This window comes from Papio anubis, chromosome 7 (genome assembly GCF_008728515.1).
Source record: "Papio anubis isolate 15944 chromosome 7, Panubis1.0, whole genome shotgun sequence".
Classification (NCBI taxonomy): Eukaryota; Metazoa; Chordata; class Mammalia; order Primates; family Cercopithecidae; genus Papio; species Papio anubis.
In genome coordinates this window covers 97,730,907-97,749,658 of record NC_044982.1, presented here as the reverse complement: position 1 = coordinate 97,749,658, position 18,752 = coordinate 97,730,907, and the positions used below count along the sequence as shown (strand labels likewise).

The following is an 18,752-nucleotide window of genomic DNA, read 5'->3' as shown; positions in this document are numbered from 1 at the left end:
CAAGTGAGATTTGTGCCTGGCATGAACAGATGTTTAAACATGTGCAAATCAATAAAAGTGATATACCATATTAACATAATAATGCATAAAAATCATATGATCACCTTAATAGATGCAGAAAAAGCATTTGACAAAACTTCAGCATCTTTTCATGATAAAAATTCTCAACAAATTAGGTATAGAAGGCCATGTATGACAAGCTCACAACTGACAATCATAATCAATAATGAAAAGCTGAAAGCTTTCCCCCTAATATCAGCAAGAAGACAAGAATGCTCACTCTTGCCACTTCTATTCAACACAGAGCAATTAGGCAAGAAAAAGAAATAAAAGGCATCCAAATCAGAAATGAAGAAGTAAAATGGTTTCTGCAGATGGCATCTTATACATAGAAAACCCTAAAGATGCCACCAAAAAATTGTTAGAACTAATAAACAAATTCAGTAAAGTTGCAAAATAAGAAACTAACATAAAAAATAGTAGTGTTTCTATATACTAACAATGAAGTATCTGAAAACGAAATCTAAGAAACAATCTCATTTACGATAACATTAAAAAGTACTTAGGAATGAATTTAACCAAAGAAACGAAAGGTCTTTATACTGAAAACTGTAAGACATTGACGAAGAAATAGAAGAAGACACAAATAGATGGAAAGATATCCCATGTTTATGAATAGAAAGAATTAATATTGTTAAAGTATCTATATTGCCCAAAGTAATCTACGGATTCAATACAGTCCCTATCAAACTTCCAATGGCATTTTTCATAGAAATAGAAAAAAAAAATCCTAAAATTCATATAGAACCACAAAAGATTTGGATAGGGAAAGCAGTCTTGAGCTAAAGGAGCAAAGTTGATGGCATCACACTACTTGCTTTCAAATATACTACAAAATTATAGTGATTTTAAAAAAATGGTACTGGCATAAACACAGACATATAGACCAATGGAACAGCATAGAGAGCTTAGAAATAAATTCACACATTTATGGTCAATTGATTTACAACAAAAGTGACAAGAACACACAATAGGGGAAAAACAGTCTCTTCAATAAGTTGCATTGGGAAAACTGGATTTTACATGCAGAAGAGTGAAACTGGACCCTTATCTCACACCATATACAAATATGCTACATTTCCTTAAGCCTAGACATTGGTTGTAGCTTGAAGAAAGGTCCTTCTTGGGTGGTAATAACATAGCTGGTGTTGCTTTCAACTGCTGTTTTTCACTTCTACCATGTTCTTCCTTCCTAACATTTCCCATATCCACTTTGCCACACTTTACCCTGGAAATTCTCTCCTTAAACATAATCTACCAGTTGAGGGCTTTTGCAACACAAACATTTTCCTTGCTTAAAAAATTACAGCATTTCCCTTGCCTGCAGGTGATGCACCTAAATGGGTGGTCTTACAGCTATCTCAGTTTTGGTTGATATGCATTAGTCTGTGTACATGTGTATAAACCTGGTAAGGCCATTTTTAAGATAACATTTGTAAAAAGTTGTATATGTATAATACTTCCAATTTGCCACAAATATCACATTCCACCATTTTGTGTCTATGACACAGAAATTCTAGGATAAGTAAAAATGAACACTGTATTTTATAAACATTATATAGAATCTAATCTTTTGTCTTTTCTCTCTATTCTCGCCCCTCCTTCCCCTCATTGCAGGGATGATAGTCTACTTGGGAATGATGGCAGGGGCCTTCATCCTGGGAGGCCTGGCTGATAAGCTGGGAAGGAAGCGAGTCCTCAGCATGTCTCTGGCCGTCAATGCCTCCTTCGCCTCCCTCTCTTCTTTCGTGCAGGGATATGGAGCCTTCCTCTTCTGCCGACTCATCTCAGGCATCGGGTATGTTCTTAGGGAGCTGGAGCTGGACCCTCCCAGACCAATGGCCCATCCATTCTGGTACTCTAGCTCTGAGCGATAACTCCAGAAACCCCTGGACTGATTGAGTTTGTGTTTGACTTTCAGGATACCATATTAAAGTTGAACCTTAGAAAGAGTTAGGGTTAGGATTAGCCTCTGAAGTCAGCATGCAGTGTCAAAATAATCCAAGACTGCTTCCCACATGTAGAGAGGAACTACCTGACTGGTCCCTCAAATTAACTGGGTCATTTCACCACAGAGTCTAAGGTGGGGTATAGGCAACTTGGTTTCTGCTGTGACCATTTTTAGTGTATGACTTGATTCTTTCTCTCTGGACTTTTCCCTCTGCAGTATTGGGGGTGCTCTGCCAATTGTTTTTGCCTATTTTTCTGAATTCTTGTCTCGGGAGAAGCGAGGAGAACACCTCAGTTGGCTGGGCATCTTCTGGATGACTGGGGGCCTCTACGCATCTGCCATGGCCTGGAGCATCATTCCACACTATGGTGAGCCATGGCTCAAAACAGCCTAGGGGCCCCTGTTTCTATGGCTCCTGCACCCAAACAATAGTTCCTATCCTCAGCCTTATTTCATGTACTCACGCACAGTTCCCATATGTGACCTTGATCTTTCTTAACAACTTCTAACATTGCAGACACATTGTTAATTTCAATTCACATGTCTTTTTTGAAAAATATATCCTGTCCTCCCTCTCTTCCTCCTTCCTTCCTTTCCTTCATTCTTCCCTGTCTCTTTCCCTCTCTCCTTTTCTTGTTTCCTTACTTTTATTTGAAATAATTTCAACTTTCATCTCCTCCAGCCCTCCTCCCCCTGAGCAAGTTAGGCTTTGGTAACCTCATTTTATAGATGACAGGTAAGTGACAAAAGCCAAGAGAAGTTGGTGACTCGCTCAAGACCATGTCCCTGGCATGTGGTGGAGTGGGGGCTGGAGTCCTGATGTCCCCTCAGGTACCGTAGGCTTGTACTCTTTCTACCTAGTGCCTGTTGTCACTCTTGTTTGACTGTGGAAGTGCAGCAGCCCTTATAGACAAGGTCATGGTTTCAGCCGGGACAATTTTATTTTCCTGGATAATTGTAAGCACTGTATTCTCTGGGGGACAGAGACATGGAAACATCAACTTTTACTACTGGTTTCGTCAAGAGCAAAGTAGGGAGAAGGCAGCAATTTTGACTTTGATTCTGCTTTTGGAGTATACTGAGTAATACTCTCATCATCATTCAAAATCATTTTTGGTAAATCACTGATTATGAGTATAGGTTTAGCAGTGATTTAGAATCCTCAGACCCCGAGGGGGTAGCAGACACTTGCCCCTGAAGCTGACCGACACTTTACCACCTATTTATTGCCTTGTTTTAAATATGACCCTCTCTGCTGTGCTTTCTGAGCTAATGGAGGCTCACGGAGGCTCCATGTATACCTTTTTAAGAACAAGCTTTGGTTTAGACAGTACCTACTATATTAGTTAAGCTGTTACTGGGTACATTACCCTGACAAACTGATAAACCCTGAAATCTCAGTGTTTTAACACAGTGAAAGCTTCTCCCTTATGCGAGGTCCGGCTGGCATTCCTGATCTGCAGGTGGCTCCACTCCATCGAAAATTCTGGAGTTTAGACTCCTTCCATTGTGTCATTCTGTCATCTTCAACACACAGTTTACAAGGTCTCTGGTTTGGGGAAAGAGACTGGGCAGTTGTATACTGGCTAAAGGCCAGGAAGTAGAGCACACTCACCATCTCTGCTCATATTCCAGTGGCCCCTGATCTGTAACATGCCCACACCCTCCTGCAAGGGACACTGGGTAACAACCTAGCTGTGTGCCCACAAAGTAGAGGAAGTGGTTTTGGGAAGACCATGTTGTCTTTGCCATATCCAGCACTTGAAAATTCACTGGATTTTATATCAGAAACAGGATAAATATGAACAGGAATAGTGAAATAAAGAACAGTGAAATAAAGGAATAGTAAAATAAACCACTATACACCAGGGGATGCAGGTCCAGTCAATTCTGTCACTCTAGTTCTCCATAATTTTAGATACAAAATTGTATTGCTGCTACTATCAGGTTCTGCAATTTATCCCTCACTCAAATGCACACTTTAATTGCCCATGTACTATGCTGTTGATTATATGGTTTTGAGGCATTGCTTTTTTTTCCTTTTTTCCCTCACAATTCTTGATACAATATCATTTTCCCTGTTAGTTGATCCAAATGTTTGAATACTAAGGGATTATTGTCACTTTTTTTTTTTCTTTCCCTGAGACGGAGTGTCGCTCTATCACCCAGCCTGGAGTGCAGTGGCATGATCTCAGTTCACTGCAACCTCTGCCTCCCAGGTTCAAGCAATATTCGTGTCTCAGTCACCCAAGTAGCTGGGATTACAGGTGTGAGCCACCACACCCAGCTAATTTTTGTATTTTTAGTTGAGTCGAGGTTTTACCATGTTGGCCAGGCTGGTCTCCAACGCCCGACCTCAAGTGATCCACCCGCCTCAGCCTCCCAAAGTGCTGGGATTACAGGTGTGAGCCATAGTGCCCGGCCTATTTTCACATTTAAATGAAGTGACTGAAAACCCTTTTATGGAGGGAAGCAACTTACATCTGAATAAAAGCTGAATCCAAATAGTGGTGCTGTGTGATATGGGACAAGTCAATCCATCTTTTCAGCCTAGGTTCCCTCACCTGTAAAATGGAGGGGAGAAAGGACACAAAAAGAATCAGCTGTAGATATACCTGCCAGCCCGAACCTTTGGCAATTCTTGGGGTACACAGAGAAATTAATGTTGAGAAAAATTCCAGGATAATTCTAGTACTCAGGCTAACTTCCCTCCTGGAAGCATTAGCAATACCAGGCTTTCTATTTGCAGACTACTTGTTTCATGGGGAAAGCCCACCCTCACACTCGACCAATGAGAAAGGGTCTTTGACTTCCCTCTGATTGGATCAGCCTTGGTCATGTGTCCACCACAGCCAACCAGTATACACCAGGGGATGCAGGTCCAGAAGGGTTTAGATCCACTTCTGTCCCCATCCCTGGAGCTAGGGATAGGGTCAGACTCACCGAAACCACAGGTGTGCAACGCAGTGGTGAAGAAAAGGCAGGAGGATGTTGTGAGGGAAGCTAGCAACCCACAATAGTCACTACAAACTGCATCTTTTTTTCACTTCACAAACACACACACTTACGCAAATGCACACACTACTGTGTCAGTGTCTGATTTCTAGGAAAGCAATAAAAGAATTCAGGTTTGGGACATGTTGACCAACATAGATGGGATGTCCATGGCAGAGGGGCCCCATGGTAACTGTCTGACCACTGCAGGCTGACAGCATTGCTTGTGGTTAAATACTTTACCCCAAATGAGATTATTATTCTAAGTGAAGTAACTCAGGAATGGAAAACCAAACGTCGTAAGTTCTCACTCGTAAGTAGGAGCTAAGCTATGAGGATGCAAAGGCGTAAGAATGACACAATGGACTTTGGGGACTCGGGGAAAGGGTGGGAAGGGGGTGAGGTATAAAAGACTACAAATTGTGTGCAGTGTATACTGCTTGGGTGATGGGTGCACCAAAATCTCACAAATCACCACTAAAGAACTTACTCATGTAACCAAACACCACCTCTTCCCCAATAACCTGTGGAAATAAAAAATTAAAAAAATTATTTTACCCCAAATGGACAGGACATTTCCCTATGTGTATGCCTGTATGATATCTGTGACTTTTATACTCCATTTTAAAATAGAAGCCTCCTGGATGATAGGCTTAATTGAAACAGGCGTTCACTTGTGGGAAATCCATCCTAGAAATATGGTAGGCTAGAATCACAGTGTAACAAGAGCCATTATTTACCTTAAGCCTCGGATGTTTTGTCCACAGTGAACCAGACATTTGATGGTATTTTCCAATGTGCCTAATGCATTAATCCTCTAACAAATGCAAGTGTAACTTTAGAGAAGAGACTGATATTTGTGTGTACAGCTTGTGTAGTCTGTTTAATTGATTTTGCAAAACTGAAGTAAGGGAAAGTCTTGGCACCAGGAATTTGAGTGACTGGCTCATTGAGAAAGAAAATTACAAAGCTCAGAATGTTTTCCTGTGAACTCATGGGTAAAGCTCAGAAAAAAATGGATATATTATGGAAGATTAATTCCCATTGTAGTCAGCATTACCAGCTGTTTGTGAAATCCTGACAGAGAAAAGTAGGGCAAGCTAGAAGATCAGCAAACAGAACAATCTCTTCCTCCAAATTAATATTGTTCCAAATATTTGGAAGCAGTTTGCCATTTAATTTTATTTAATTTAAGGCCCCGAAGATGTGCCTAATGAATGTGATAAATGCAGATTACTGAAATCACCATAAAAGTCAGAGAGGCGTGAGGGAATAATGGATTTTGTATAATTTGTGCATATTATAATAAAGAAAAAGATCTTTTTGAAGCAGAATACTTTATAAACATAACTGCTTCTGCCCCTCTTCCTTGGTTATCCATCTGAGTTTGACTGCTGTGTGGTTTTGATCACCTTTACTTCTAATGATGCCAGAATAGTTTTTGCACATGAGCTGAGAATGTGTAAATATTGCTATGGTTTTATCTCCCTCTTTCTAGTGTTACTCCCAGGAGAAAGAAAAGGTTTTTAAATTAAAATTAAAGTGAACGAACAAGCCTCAGTGAGATGATAAGAGACCAAGCTGTGCAAAAAGAGATTCGATTCTGATTGAGTGTATTGGATGAGGTGTGTGTTCAGTTGCTGTGGCCAAAGGTGTCCAAGGGACCACAGTCCCACATTTCCAAACCTGGATTCCCTCTACCTAGTCTTTTAATTGTACAAATAGAGTAGAAAATGTCTGCAGGAACAGCAGATAATTGGTTAAGAGTCTGCTGCGTGTAGAACAAGTTGAACCACAACAGAGTAATAAAAATTCAAGGCAAGCTGTTTGCCACTGGAGTTGGCCATATGTTATATTTCTAAGTAAATGAAATAGAAGTTTTATATCAAAATAACTATTGCCCTCTAAACTTTATAAATCGATATATTTATTTACATAGTCTTGTCTTTCACAAATACCATTTGAATTGTCTTCAGAAATACTTCATGGCATGAGAAAACCAGTCTATTTTATAATCTCGGCTCTATTTTTTTTTAAATTCTTCTGCTGATCTTTGCTGATATTTATCTATTTTATTCAACATCCTTGGCACTAAATGTCATGGAGCTATTTCTAAAAAAAAAATCAAATGTACTCTCAAAGCAGGTGAAGTATGATGGGTTGCTAGGAGCGTTCACACATGACAAATGTGAAAACCCACGAATGCGATTCCATAGGATCAGACCAGAACTCTGATCTCTGTGACTGCAAAAGTCTAGGCTCTTTCCACTTTATTACTTAAAAGAGGGAAGTTTGCTACCCATGAGGATATTCAAAACAATGCTTCAATGTAATTTCTGAAGATGAGTTTTAGCAATGCTTTCAATAATGATGATTGAAGAGGAGCTAGTTATCTTCCCATTTCAATGATGATAGGATGCCTTTGAATGTAGAAGTTCAGTCTCTCATTTAAAAAAATTGTGTAGTCATATAACAACTTACAGTGTTTTTCAAAATGGGGTCCTGAACCCTTTGCACTGGAGTCACCTGGAGCTGGCATTGCCCTTTGACGTTGGAAAGAGGGATCTCCAATAGAAGCCCTGGGCCGTATGAGGCACTGCTCTGGCCTTCCTCTGGCTGCACCCCTTCCCGCGAGGCAAGGGATCTCTGAGGCCATGACGCCCATCCCCATCTCCATCCAGATTATGCTGTGGGTGCTCAGGACCCAGGAATTCCCGTAGACTCAAGAAATCAAGACAGGAGTGCCCATTCTCATCACAGTGGTGTGTCCACGCATGTCTGCATGAGATCCCTCACTTGGAAGGAGGGGTTGGGGGATTGAAAAGGGGATGTGGCACATGTGGGTATAAATTCTGGGCCTAGACTTCTAGCTTGTTGCTTGTCAAGGCAGGCAGATAGAATAGATTTCATTTAACAATTTGCCATCTTGAAAATACAATGATTCTATAGAGATAGGGCCTGTTGCTTCTGTTTGTACTCTTATCCAAGGCTCTGTAAATGTCAGGCCAGGCCTGGACCTGGGGATTTGTCAGAATGCAGATTTTGACAAATTTGCAATGTGAGAAATATCATTTTGCAGATTTGTCAAGATGCAGCTCCTATCCCAGACTTACCACTCAGAAGCTTTGGAGGCACAGCTGAGGAGTCTGCATTTTAACCACCTCCCTGGGTGATTATCTCGTGCCCTGAAATTTGTGAGCCAGGGCTTCAGAGTCACTCTTCTGTAGAGGAAAAGATCATGTCCCAGAAATCCTTTGACTGACTGCTCCTTTGCAGGCTGGGGCTTCAGCATGGGGACCAATTACCATTTCCATAGCTGGAGAGTGTTTGTCATCGTCTGTGCTCTGCCCTGCACTGTGTCCATGGTGGCCCTGAAGTTCATGCCAGAGAGCCCACGGTTTCTGCTAGAGGTGAGTCAGTGCTTTTCCACCAGGGGGAGAGCGACAAAACAGCCACCGGAATCCAGCCTTGCTTCCTTCTCTCAGTCCCTAGTCCCAAATCCTCTGCTGCTTACGCGTTGCAAACTCCCCCAGGTTGGCTGACCTCACTCATCATTAAATCTGGCACCCTGCCTGCTGTGATGGTGGCAGGTCATGGATTCACGGACTGTAAATGCTGGAAGGTTCAAGAGCTTGTGGAGCCCAGAGCAGGAGCTCCTTCCCAAGACTGTGCAGTGGTGGAAGGCAGCTCCTGAGCTGCCTCACGGCACCCACTGTCCCCCGAGGTCCTGATTAGGAAGTTTTTTAGCCTGGGCTACATAGGGCGACCTCATCTCTACAAAAATAAAAAAAATTAGCTGAGCGATTTGGTGCATGCATGCCTGTGGTCCCAGCTACTTGGTGGCTGAGGTGGGAGGACTGCTTGGGCCCCAGAGATCAAGCCTGCAGAGAGCCATGGTTGTGTCACTGCACTCTACTCTGGGTAACAAATAGAGACCCTGTCTCAGTAAGTAAATGAAGGAAGGAAGGAAGGAAGGAAGCAAGCTCTTTAGAGCTGCTGTTTTTCTGTGTTTGGCAGTGAGAGCTATGGTACAGCTTCTTGCTGCTCCCAAGCCTTTCGGGTCTCTTAGCTACACAGGGTCCCCACAGCTGCATCTGTGTCCTGAGAGATGAGTCCCATGAGCCTTCCAACAGTGGGGGAGCCTCCTGCTTGCAGAAGTCAGACAGTACCGGAGCAGGCAGAGGGGCAACAGGACCTTGAGGCTCTTCCAGCCCCAATCTGCAGAGTCTACTTATCTGCCTCCTTCCTAAGCCTTCTGCAGAGTGATCCTCCACGTTGAATGTCCCTGTTCATTGCCCCTTTGATCAGGAGGCAGATGCAACAGGGAGTTTTGCACCCTTGGTCGGATAGGAGTGTCCTAGGGCTGCTGTAGCAAAATGCCACAAACTGAGTGACTTTAAAAGACAGATTTGTCTCACAGTTTCAGAGGCTTGAAGTCCCAAATCAAAGCAGCAGCAAGGTCATGCTCCCTCAGAAAACTGTAGGGGAGACTCCTTCCTTGCCTCTTCCAGATTCTGGTGGTTTGCGGCAATTTTGACGGTTCCCTGGCTTGCAGCTGCATCACTCCAGTCGTGGCCTTCATCATCACATGGCATCCTCCCTGCATGCCTCTGTGTCTTCATATGGATGTCTTCCTATAAGGGCAGCTGTTCTGTTGAATCAGGGCTCCACCCACTCCAGAATATCCTCATCTTAATTTAGCTAATTGCACTTGCCACAACCCTATTTCCAAATAAAGTCACTCTCTGTGGTACTGGGGATTAGGACTTCACCATATCTTTTTTGGGGGGACACAGTTCAACCTGTAACACATTGTTTCTTTGCCCTATCTCATCAGTGAGGAACCTAATAACTGCGATTAGTTACTTAGAGTGTATAATGATAATACTACCTAGCATTTACACCTTGAAAGCACGACCTTATTATCCTTGTAAGATTGGCTGGGGATGGAAGCTTGTCCTGGTCTTTCACAGGTCCTAGATGGTAATGAGTCCACATGCAATTGCCTCAGACCTGGTAGGAATGCTCGTATCAACATTCCCATTGAGTTCGTCGGATTTTCCACCCCTAATGAACAGAAGGCATAGTCAGCAATGAATTTTTCCTGTGTCTTTCCTTGGTTTCACCAGATGGGAAAACATGACGAAGCCTGGATGATTCTCAAGCAAGTCCATGACACCAACATGAGAGCTAAGGGGACCCCAGAGAAAGTGTTCACGGTGAGTGTGGGGTTGCCTGCCAATAAGAAGGAGGTTCTCCTCTTCACTGCTTTGGTTTGCTAAAAAGTAATTTAAGCACATAACAGAAAATTTGTCAAAAGGAGAATAAAGACTCTGATATTGCTGTTACTTTATAATAATTATTCTTTGCATTTTGATGGATATCCTTCGAGGTTTTTCCTTAGGTTGCTAGTTGTTTTTAAAAATGGTGCCAGGCGCAGTGGCTCATGCCTGTAATCCCAGCACTTTGGAAGGCTGTATTAGTCCATTTTCATGCTGCTGATAAAGACATACCCGAGACTGGGAGGAAAAAGAGGTTTAATTGGACTTACAGTTCCACGTGGCTGGGGAAGCCTCAGAATCATGGCAGGTGGTGAAAGGCACTTCTTACATGGTGGCGGCAAGAGAAAATGAGGAATTTGCAAAAGCAGAAACCTCTGATAAACCTATCAGATCTCATGAGACTTATTCACTACCATGAGAACAGTATGGGGGAAACCACCCCCATGATTAAAATTATCTCCCATCATGTCCCTCCCACAACATGTGGGAATTATGGGAGTACAATTCAAGATGAGATTTGTGTGGGAACACAGAGCCAAACCACATCAGAGGCTAAGGCTGGCAGATCACTTGAAGTCAGGCATTCAAGACCAGCCTGGCCAACATGGCAAAACCCCGTCTCTACTAAAAATACAAAAAAATTAGCTGGGTGTGGTGGAATGTGCCTATAATCCCAGCTACTCAGAAGGCTGAGGCATGAGAATTGCTTAAACCCAGGATGTAGAGGTTGCAGTGAGCTGAGATAGTGCCTCTGCACTCCAGCCTAGACAACAGAGCAAGACTGTGTCTGAAAAAAAAAATGGTAACAGAAATAAACAGATTTCTCTGGGGATCAGCATATGTATGTATATTTATGTGTACATATTATTTAACACTGTAGCACTCATTATCATTTTACATGTTGTCTCCTAGTATTCATAATCATCATTTTAATAAACAGTAGTGTTATGAACATTAACACAGTTTTCCTAACATGTCTCTAATGTTAGAAGCTTATTTATCCAGTGGTACTACCTTGTTCCTGTAAATATTAGTGCAATGAACCTTCTTGTGCACATAGTTCCTTCCCCTTCATGTTCTAGGAGTGTTTTATTTCCAGGAGTAGACTCCTAGAAATGAAAGTGCTGGCTCAGAGAGCTTGGATATTTTTATAGCTCTTGAGATATATTGCCAAATCATAATACATTTCAACTGGGTTGTACCAATCTACAATGCCACAGGCAATAGGGGACCCATTTCCTTACACCCTTACCATCATTGGCTATTAGTCTGAATTTTGTTTCTCGCCAGTTTTAAAAGCAAACAAAGCAAAACAAAAATAAACAAAACAGAATGGTAAATGGTAATTTCCATGATGATGGCCTGATAGTTACAGAGATGCCGTCTTCCTGCCTGCCGTGCTCTGACAAACCAGGAGGCTACAGGCATCTTTGTGCACCTGTTTCTATAACTTCCCCCACTTCAAATCCATTTTCTCAAGGAAACCTTCCTGAAGTAACTCCTACCTAATTTTGATTCACTGCTTTTGATTTTTTAGCTTCCATAATTTCAGTTTCGAGTAAACCATTTACCCTTGTTAACCTGTTACTTAAAACCTCTGCTTTTCAGGCAGGATCACACGGTGGCTAAGCATCTGCACCCAAAGTATCAAATCCCAGTTTTGACACTTTCTAGCTGTGTGGCCTTAGGCAAGGTACTCTCCGTGCCTCATTTTTCTCATGGAGAAAAGAGGGATAATCATATCTATAAATGTGGCTATTGTAAGGATTAAATAAAACACCAAAAACACCACCACCACCACCACCAACAAAAACCAGTGCCTGGCTTGGAGTAAGTGCTAGACAGATGTTAATCATTATTTAAATTATGACATTTTTTCATAAATTAACTCAAGTTATAAATTTTATGGAAAATTCATCAGTGGGATATTTTCTCAATTCTACTGCTTCTAAAATATCTGAAATATGGGACCCATCTTTTTCCTTTTTTTTTTTAAAACTTCTATTTTAGGTTCAGGAGTACATGTGAAGGTTTGTTATATAGGTGAACTTGTGTCACAGGGGTTTGTTGTACAGATTATTTTGTCACCCAGGTATTAAGCCCAGCACCCAATAGTTATCTTTTCTGCCCCCTCCCTCCTCCCACCCTCCACGACCAAGTGGACCCCTCAGTGTTGGTTGTCCCCTTCTTTGTGTTCATAAGTTCTCATCATTTAACTCCCACTTATAAGTGAGAGCATGTACTGCAAACATTTATTAAGAAGCATAATGAACAGAAATGCTCCAAATGGAAGATGTTAAGGGTCACAATGATTCTCCCGATCTTCCATCCCCGCCGACTCTGTGATGGCCTGTAGTGCTCTCGCTGTGCTGCAGGTGTGGAAGCCACACACTGGTGAGGCTTCTGGGTGTACTTGGCTCAGTCCTGCCACTCTGCCCCTGCTGCCTCGTTCCATGGCCAGAGGAAGTCCAAGTTTCTCTCTGAGCTGCTGCTTATTTCTGGAAGATGTTTCCATGGTCTTCTGTCTCTGCCTCCAGTCTCTGACTCCACATTGGCTGGATTGGTTTTTGCACTACATCAACCTGGCCTGAAACACAGGCACACACAAGCACATACACAAAGACATGGAGACACACACAGACATAGGCACCCATACAGAGACACACAGACACAGGAACACGCGGACACACAGAGACACACACAGACACACGAGAAGACAGACACAGAGACACACAGACAGACACATTAAGACAGACACACAGACACACAGACACGGGAACACAAACACAGAAACGCACAGACACAGACACACATTAAGACACACAGACACAGGAACACAAGGACACACAGGGACACACAAGAAGACAGACAGACACAGAGACACGCAGACACAGACAGATTAAGACAGACACACAGACACAGACACACAGACACGGGAACACAAACACAGAAACACACAGACACAGACACACATTAAGACACACAGACACAGACACAGGAACACACGGACACACAGGGACACACACACAAACACACATTAAAACAGACATGCAGATGCAGAGACACATAGACACACATTAAGACAGACACAGAGGGCCGGGCGCGGTGGTTTAAGCCTGTAATCCCAGCACTTTGGGAGGCCGAGACGGGCGGATCACGAGGTCAGGCGATCGAGACCATCCTGGCTAACACGGTGAAACCCCGTCTCTACTAAAAAAATACAAAAAACTAGCCGGGCGAGGTGGCGGGCGCCTGTAGTCCCAGCTACTTGGGAGGCTGAGGCAGGAGAATGGCGTGAACCCGGGAGGCGGAGCTTGCAGTGAGCTGAGATCCAGCCACTGCACTCCAGCCTGGGCGACAGAGCGAGACTCCGTCTCAAAAAAAAAAAAAAAAAAAAGGCAGACACAGGAACACAAACACAGAAACACACATACACATTAAGACACACACACAGACACACATTAAGACAGACACACAGACACAGACATCACTCATACCAAGCGTTTGGGATTGAATGGGCTTCCTGAACATTTGTGAACAGAGGAATTACATCGCAGAGTGCAGCCTTCTCCTTCCTTTCTCCCTGCCCCTCCTCCCTTTCAGTCTCTCCACCTCTTTTCCTCTGCCTTCTCTCTATTCTTCTCCCTTTGGAATAAAACAGTTTCTCCTTGCTTATGCATAGTAGGTTACTAGTGTTTTAAATCTGAGAGTGTCTCTCTGGGATTTCCCCATGCCTCCAGCAGTTATTAACAGATTTATTTCAAACGCACAGACTGTCCCAGGAGGAGTCCACCCCACCCTGTTCTGCCTGTCTGCCTTTGCCTGCCCACGCAGACTATCAGCTCCTCCCCACTCGCATCTTGCCCTAGGGCATCTTGTACAGAAGGTTCCACGCAGTGGTACTCAGCCAGGCATTTCCTAACTGTTGCTTCTGGAAGGACCCCTTCTACACCAACCAAATGGGCTTGCCCCACTGGGAGCCCATTTTTTGGAGAAGTGATCCCACATTCTCTCCTGACAATGCATTCTACTGTGTTAAAGAGAAACTTTGGCACATTAAAATTTTAGAGAGTTTGTTTACGGAGACAGTGATTCATCAGTCGGGTAGCTCACACTGGAAGTGGGTCAGGGCTTTACCGAAGGAGCAGAGGGAGAGGCTTTTATAAGTCGTACATGGAGGCAGAGAAGAGAAAGTATTTGCTGGGCTAGAGTTTGAGCGATTGCCTCATTTGGATTATTCCAGTGGAAGTTCAAGATAATATAGCCAGTGCCCACTCAGCCAACTGGGATTGGCTGAGCTTGTTTCATTTTCTTTAAAATTCTGAGTTAGGTTTCTGCTTGATAATGTGGCATCCCAGGGCATTAGAGCCACCTCCATTGAGTGGCCTCCCATTTAGTTATTTTAACAAATGCAGCCGCCGAATGCTGAAGAATGAGATCTTAGCTAGGAAATCAATAAAAATGCCAATTTTCAGACACAAAAGCCTTTTACAACAGGATCAGAGTTCCTCATTTTCGGGGTGGGAGTGCACCTGGAGGAAGGAAGTTCAGGCAGAAATCAATGTGTGGAGAGTTATGAAGTTTTGGAGTTGGTCTTATCCCAGCATGCATGCCAGTTACTAGGTTCTGAGGCATAACTTCTGCTTTTAGTTTTAACCCAACAGGAAGAGGGACTTAAAAAAGGTTATGGGCTCAGTATTTTATACTGACCTGATGATTATATTAATGACGTAGAAGTAAATGACTGGATGGGCCAGAAAAAGAAATGAAAAAAAAGAGATAACCAGAAAGTGGTAACTGACCTCAGAGAGCTGGCCTGTGGTTGGCGATAAGGGGCGGGTCCTCAGCCCAGCTTGATGGCCTTGCCTGTCTTACTCCTGTGTGTGCCCCATCAGCAGACACGCTCACAGATGTATTCAGTGGCCTGGAGGGAGAGCTTAGGGCAGTCAGACTCTTAGTTGGTGCGTGTGCTGTGAGCTCTAGATTTTACCAGCCCTGTTGGCTGCCTCACAAACTCGCAGTGAAACCTTTGGAAGGAGAAGGAGTTGAAGCATTCGGTTGAGAACCCACGATCTGCAGGTCTGGGGTAACACAGGCCATATTCTAATTTAGACTGAATCATAGGCAATTGTTCTAATGAATCGTAAATTAGAGTGAGTAACTGTGCTTGAAGTTGTCAACACACCCACTCCCTAATCCCAAAGGAAGACAGTGATATTTTCCCCAAGGAGCAAAGAAAGGAAAAATCGACATTTGAGAGGATAACTTAAGGCTTTGGGGTGTGGTTTTTGAGGTGCTTCCTGAGTTGGTGTTAACTTCCCCTTTAGCCTCCTTTGGCTGTCGCTGGGGTTCATAACATCCATGAAGGTGTTGATTAGCTTGAAACCCAGCTCCAGTCAAGAGTTCTGCTGCAGAGTCTGCTGTTGGTTCTGACGCTTCCGTGTCTGACCTCAGGCGGAAGATCATTTGCAAAGGCTGCATAGCTGGGAGTGGCAAGATGAGTCCAGGAGGCTCACAGTGTGGTCATGTCCTTGACATTTCTGGGAAGAGAGCCTATGCCTTTAGCAGATTCTCAAATGGGCGTCTAGCCCTCCCAAAAGCTTAAGAACCACTGTTTTCGCTGGGTGCAGTGGCTCACGTCAGTAATCCCAGCACTGTGGGAGGCCGAGGCAGGCAGATCACGAGGCCAGGAGATCGAGACCATCCTGGCCAACATGGTGAAGCCCTGTCTCTACTAAAAAATACAAAAAAAGTACCTGGGTGTGGTGGTGCGCGCGTGTAGTCCCGGCTACTCGGGAGGCTGAGGCAGGAGAATTGTTTGAACCCAGGAGGTGGAGGTTGCAGTGAGCCGAGATGGTGCCACTGCACTCCAGCCTGGTGACAGAGTGAGACTCTGTCTCAAAAAACAAAACAAAACAAAACAAAACAAAACTGTTTTTTCGGTTTAAAAAAGAATAGCCAAGCTGTCTTAGACCTAGTGCTCTGGAAATGATGAGTCGGTTGTCCACTTTCCAGGGGCTGCTTTCTCCCCTCGGATTGTCCAGTCCCATCTGTATTTTTCTTCTGTTATCTCCTCATATCCTCAGTCCTTCGGCTGAAGAAAGAGATGGAGACACTCTATGACTTGTCTTTATCCCTAGATGAAAAGTTTATTGGAGGAGGTGATGGAAACTGTTTTTGATTTTTTTTCGCGTACGCTCTTTGAGAAATCAAAGACTCCTCTATTCCTAAATCAGTTTAAATAGTTACATTAAACTACACATTGAAAGCTCTGACACAAAGTGGGGTTCAGATTCTCTATATCCTATTTTTACTTTTCAGGTTTCCAACATCAAAACTCCCAAGCAAATGGATGAATTCATTGAGATCCAAAGTTCAACAGGAACCTGGTACCAGCGCTGGCTGGTCAGATTCAAGACCATTTTCAAGCAGGTGTGACTGGGAACTTACTTTGGGTGAGAAGGTGGCTCTATGGGAGTCTCTAACCTTAGTGGATGAAAAATGCAGATCCTGAACATCCCCACCAACCTGGGGCAACGTGTTGGAGAGGAATCAACCCTGGAAGGGGGCGTTCGGGCTCCAGCCCATGTCTGCCTCTAGCTTGCTGTGTGCCCTGGAGCTGAAAACTCTCTAAATCTTAGTTTCTTTTCTTTGTTCTTCCTTCCCAAGGCAGGGATTTTGAATGTAGGTAAAATGTCTAGTCTGAGTAAACATCTTCTCTCTAGCAAATTTTAAAATAATCCACAGGGAGGAAGAAGTGAGTGAAATAAACGACCCCTTGAGGCTTGTTCTTGATTTCCAAGAAATATTTTTCTAAATGGGCAATGCCATTTCTCTGGAGCACTGGCTCCTCCAAGTAGGGATTCAGTCAGCTATTGAGCAGGCAGCCAGCCAGCCAGAGTCTGTTGGGACTGAATGGTCTTCACAGTGTATGGTCAATAAATGTTTGCAATATCCCCCTTGCCCACAGGCAGGGCGTAGAACTCAGTAGTCCAGGTTACTCCGTGCCTTGAAGTCCTAACTCAGTGTGCTTTCAATCACATTCACGGAATATTGTGTTCCCGGGGAAAATCCTATTGGACTGTTAGAGTATGAGGCCAGCCAGTAAGAAGAGAAGCAGCTTTCCTTGTTATTTGGAGAGATTTGCTGCCTTTAGGAGACAGTGGGGTGCCCATTCTCTTCATGGGTTCCTAGGCAATTTATTAGAAAATCTGAGTAATGAGCTCTTTGATTGTGGGAGAAACAAAGTCACACATTGCTTTCTTTAACAATCCTTCTCTGATATGGGTTGTAGGTCTGGGATAATGCCTTGTACTGTGTGATGGGGCCCTACAGAATGAATACACTGATTCTGGCCGTGGTTTGGTTTGCCATGGCATTAAGGTAAGTTCTGTCTTACTTAAATTTCGTAATTCCGTGTGTCTCAGTGGCCTCCTTTACACATTTGGGACTACAGGCATGCACCACCACACCTGGATAATTTTTGTATTTTTAGTAGAGATGCGGTTTTGCCATGTTGGCCAGGATGGTCTCGAACTCCTGACCTCAAGTGAACTGCCTTCCTTACCATCCCAAAGTGCTGGGATTACAGGCATGAGCCACTGCATCAGCCAGTGGGGATGTCTTTAGCGTTTCCCTATTCACTAAGATTCTGTCTGAGACATGTATATTTGATGTGTTAAGGAGGTGTCCACCAATCCCTAATCTATTGGTGTTTTTATCAGGAAAAAATTTCTTTTAAATCAAATGCCTTTTCAGCATTTATGGAGGTGGTCATATTTTTTCCTCTTGTATCTATTAATACGAGGATTTATATTATCAGTTTTTCTAATAATGAACCAAATTAATGTATTTTCAATGAGTTTGATCTACATCAAGTCAAGAATGTAGACCCTGATCATGAAAGAATTAATCTTGTTGTTGCTCCAACCTTCTCCCTTCTCTACTCCAGTTACTATGGACTGACAGTTTGGTTTCCTGATATGATCCGCTATTTTCAAGATGAAGAATACAAGTCTAAAATGAAGGTATTTTTTGGTGAGCATGTGTACGGCGCCACAATCAACTTCACGATGGAAAATCAGATCCACCAACATGGGAAACTTGTGAATGATAAGTAAGTGAGTGAGCACAGGCTTCCCTCACATCAGGGTGACAGTTGTGGGGACTGTTTTTGGGAGGGAGCCAGAGGGAAGATAAGAATGAAATATGGCCGGGAATGAGCGCCAAGGCTGGTGTCAGCATCACAACTTGTCATGGCTGCCAGAGACTCCATAGCTCCCCTGGTGGCTGTGTCTGTATTGTGCTGGCTCCTCGATACCCTGATCTCCTGGCGAGAGCTGTTTCATGCAAGGATGGAGACATTTGACTTAGGACGGTCAGTTGGGCCATTTTTCCAAGAGCTTGAACCTTTAATGGAAATTAGCAGAAAGTGATGTCTCATTAAGAGTGGCTGCCCAGAGAAA

General features: G+C 43.5%; 1 protein-coding gene across 5 annotated transcripts in view; it reads left to right on the top strand.

The window, feature by feature from the left end:
• SV2B (synaptic vesicle glycoprotein 2B) overlaps positions 1-18,752 on the top strand; it is a 171,343-nt gene that overhangs the window by 135,468 nt on the left and 17,123 nt on the right. For all 5 annotated transcript variants that reach the window (XM_031668329.1, XM_031668325.1, XM_031668326.1 and 2 more), the window contains 7 exons: positions 1,678-1,858; positions 2,228-2,379; positions 8,282-8,415; positions 10,135-10,224; positions 16,609-16,719; positions 17,582-17,670; positions 18,239-18,403. In XM_031668329.1, coding sequence (XP_031524189.1) covers positions 1,678-1,858; positions 2,228-2,379; positions 8,282-8,415; positions 10,135-10,224; positions 16,609-16,719; positions 17,582-17,670; positions 18,239-18,403 — 922 coding nt within the window. The remainder of the gene's footprint in view (positions 1-1,677; positions 1,859-2,227; positions 2,380-8,281; positions 8,416-10,134; positions 10,225-16,608; positions 16,720-17,581; positions 17,671-18,238; positions 18,404-18,752) is intronic.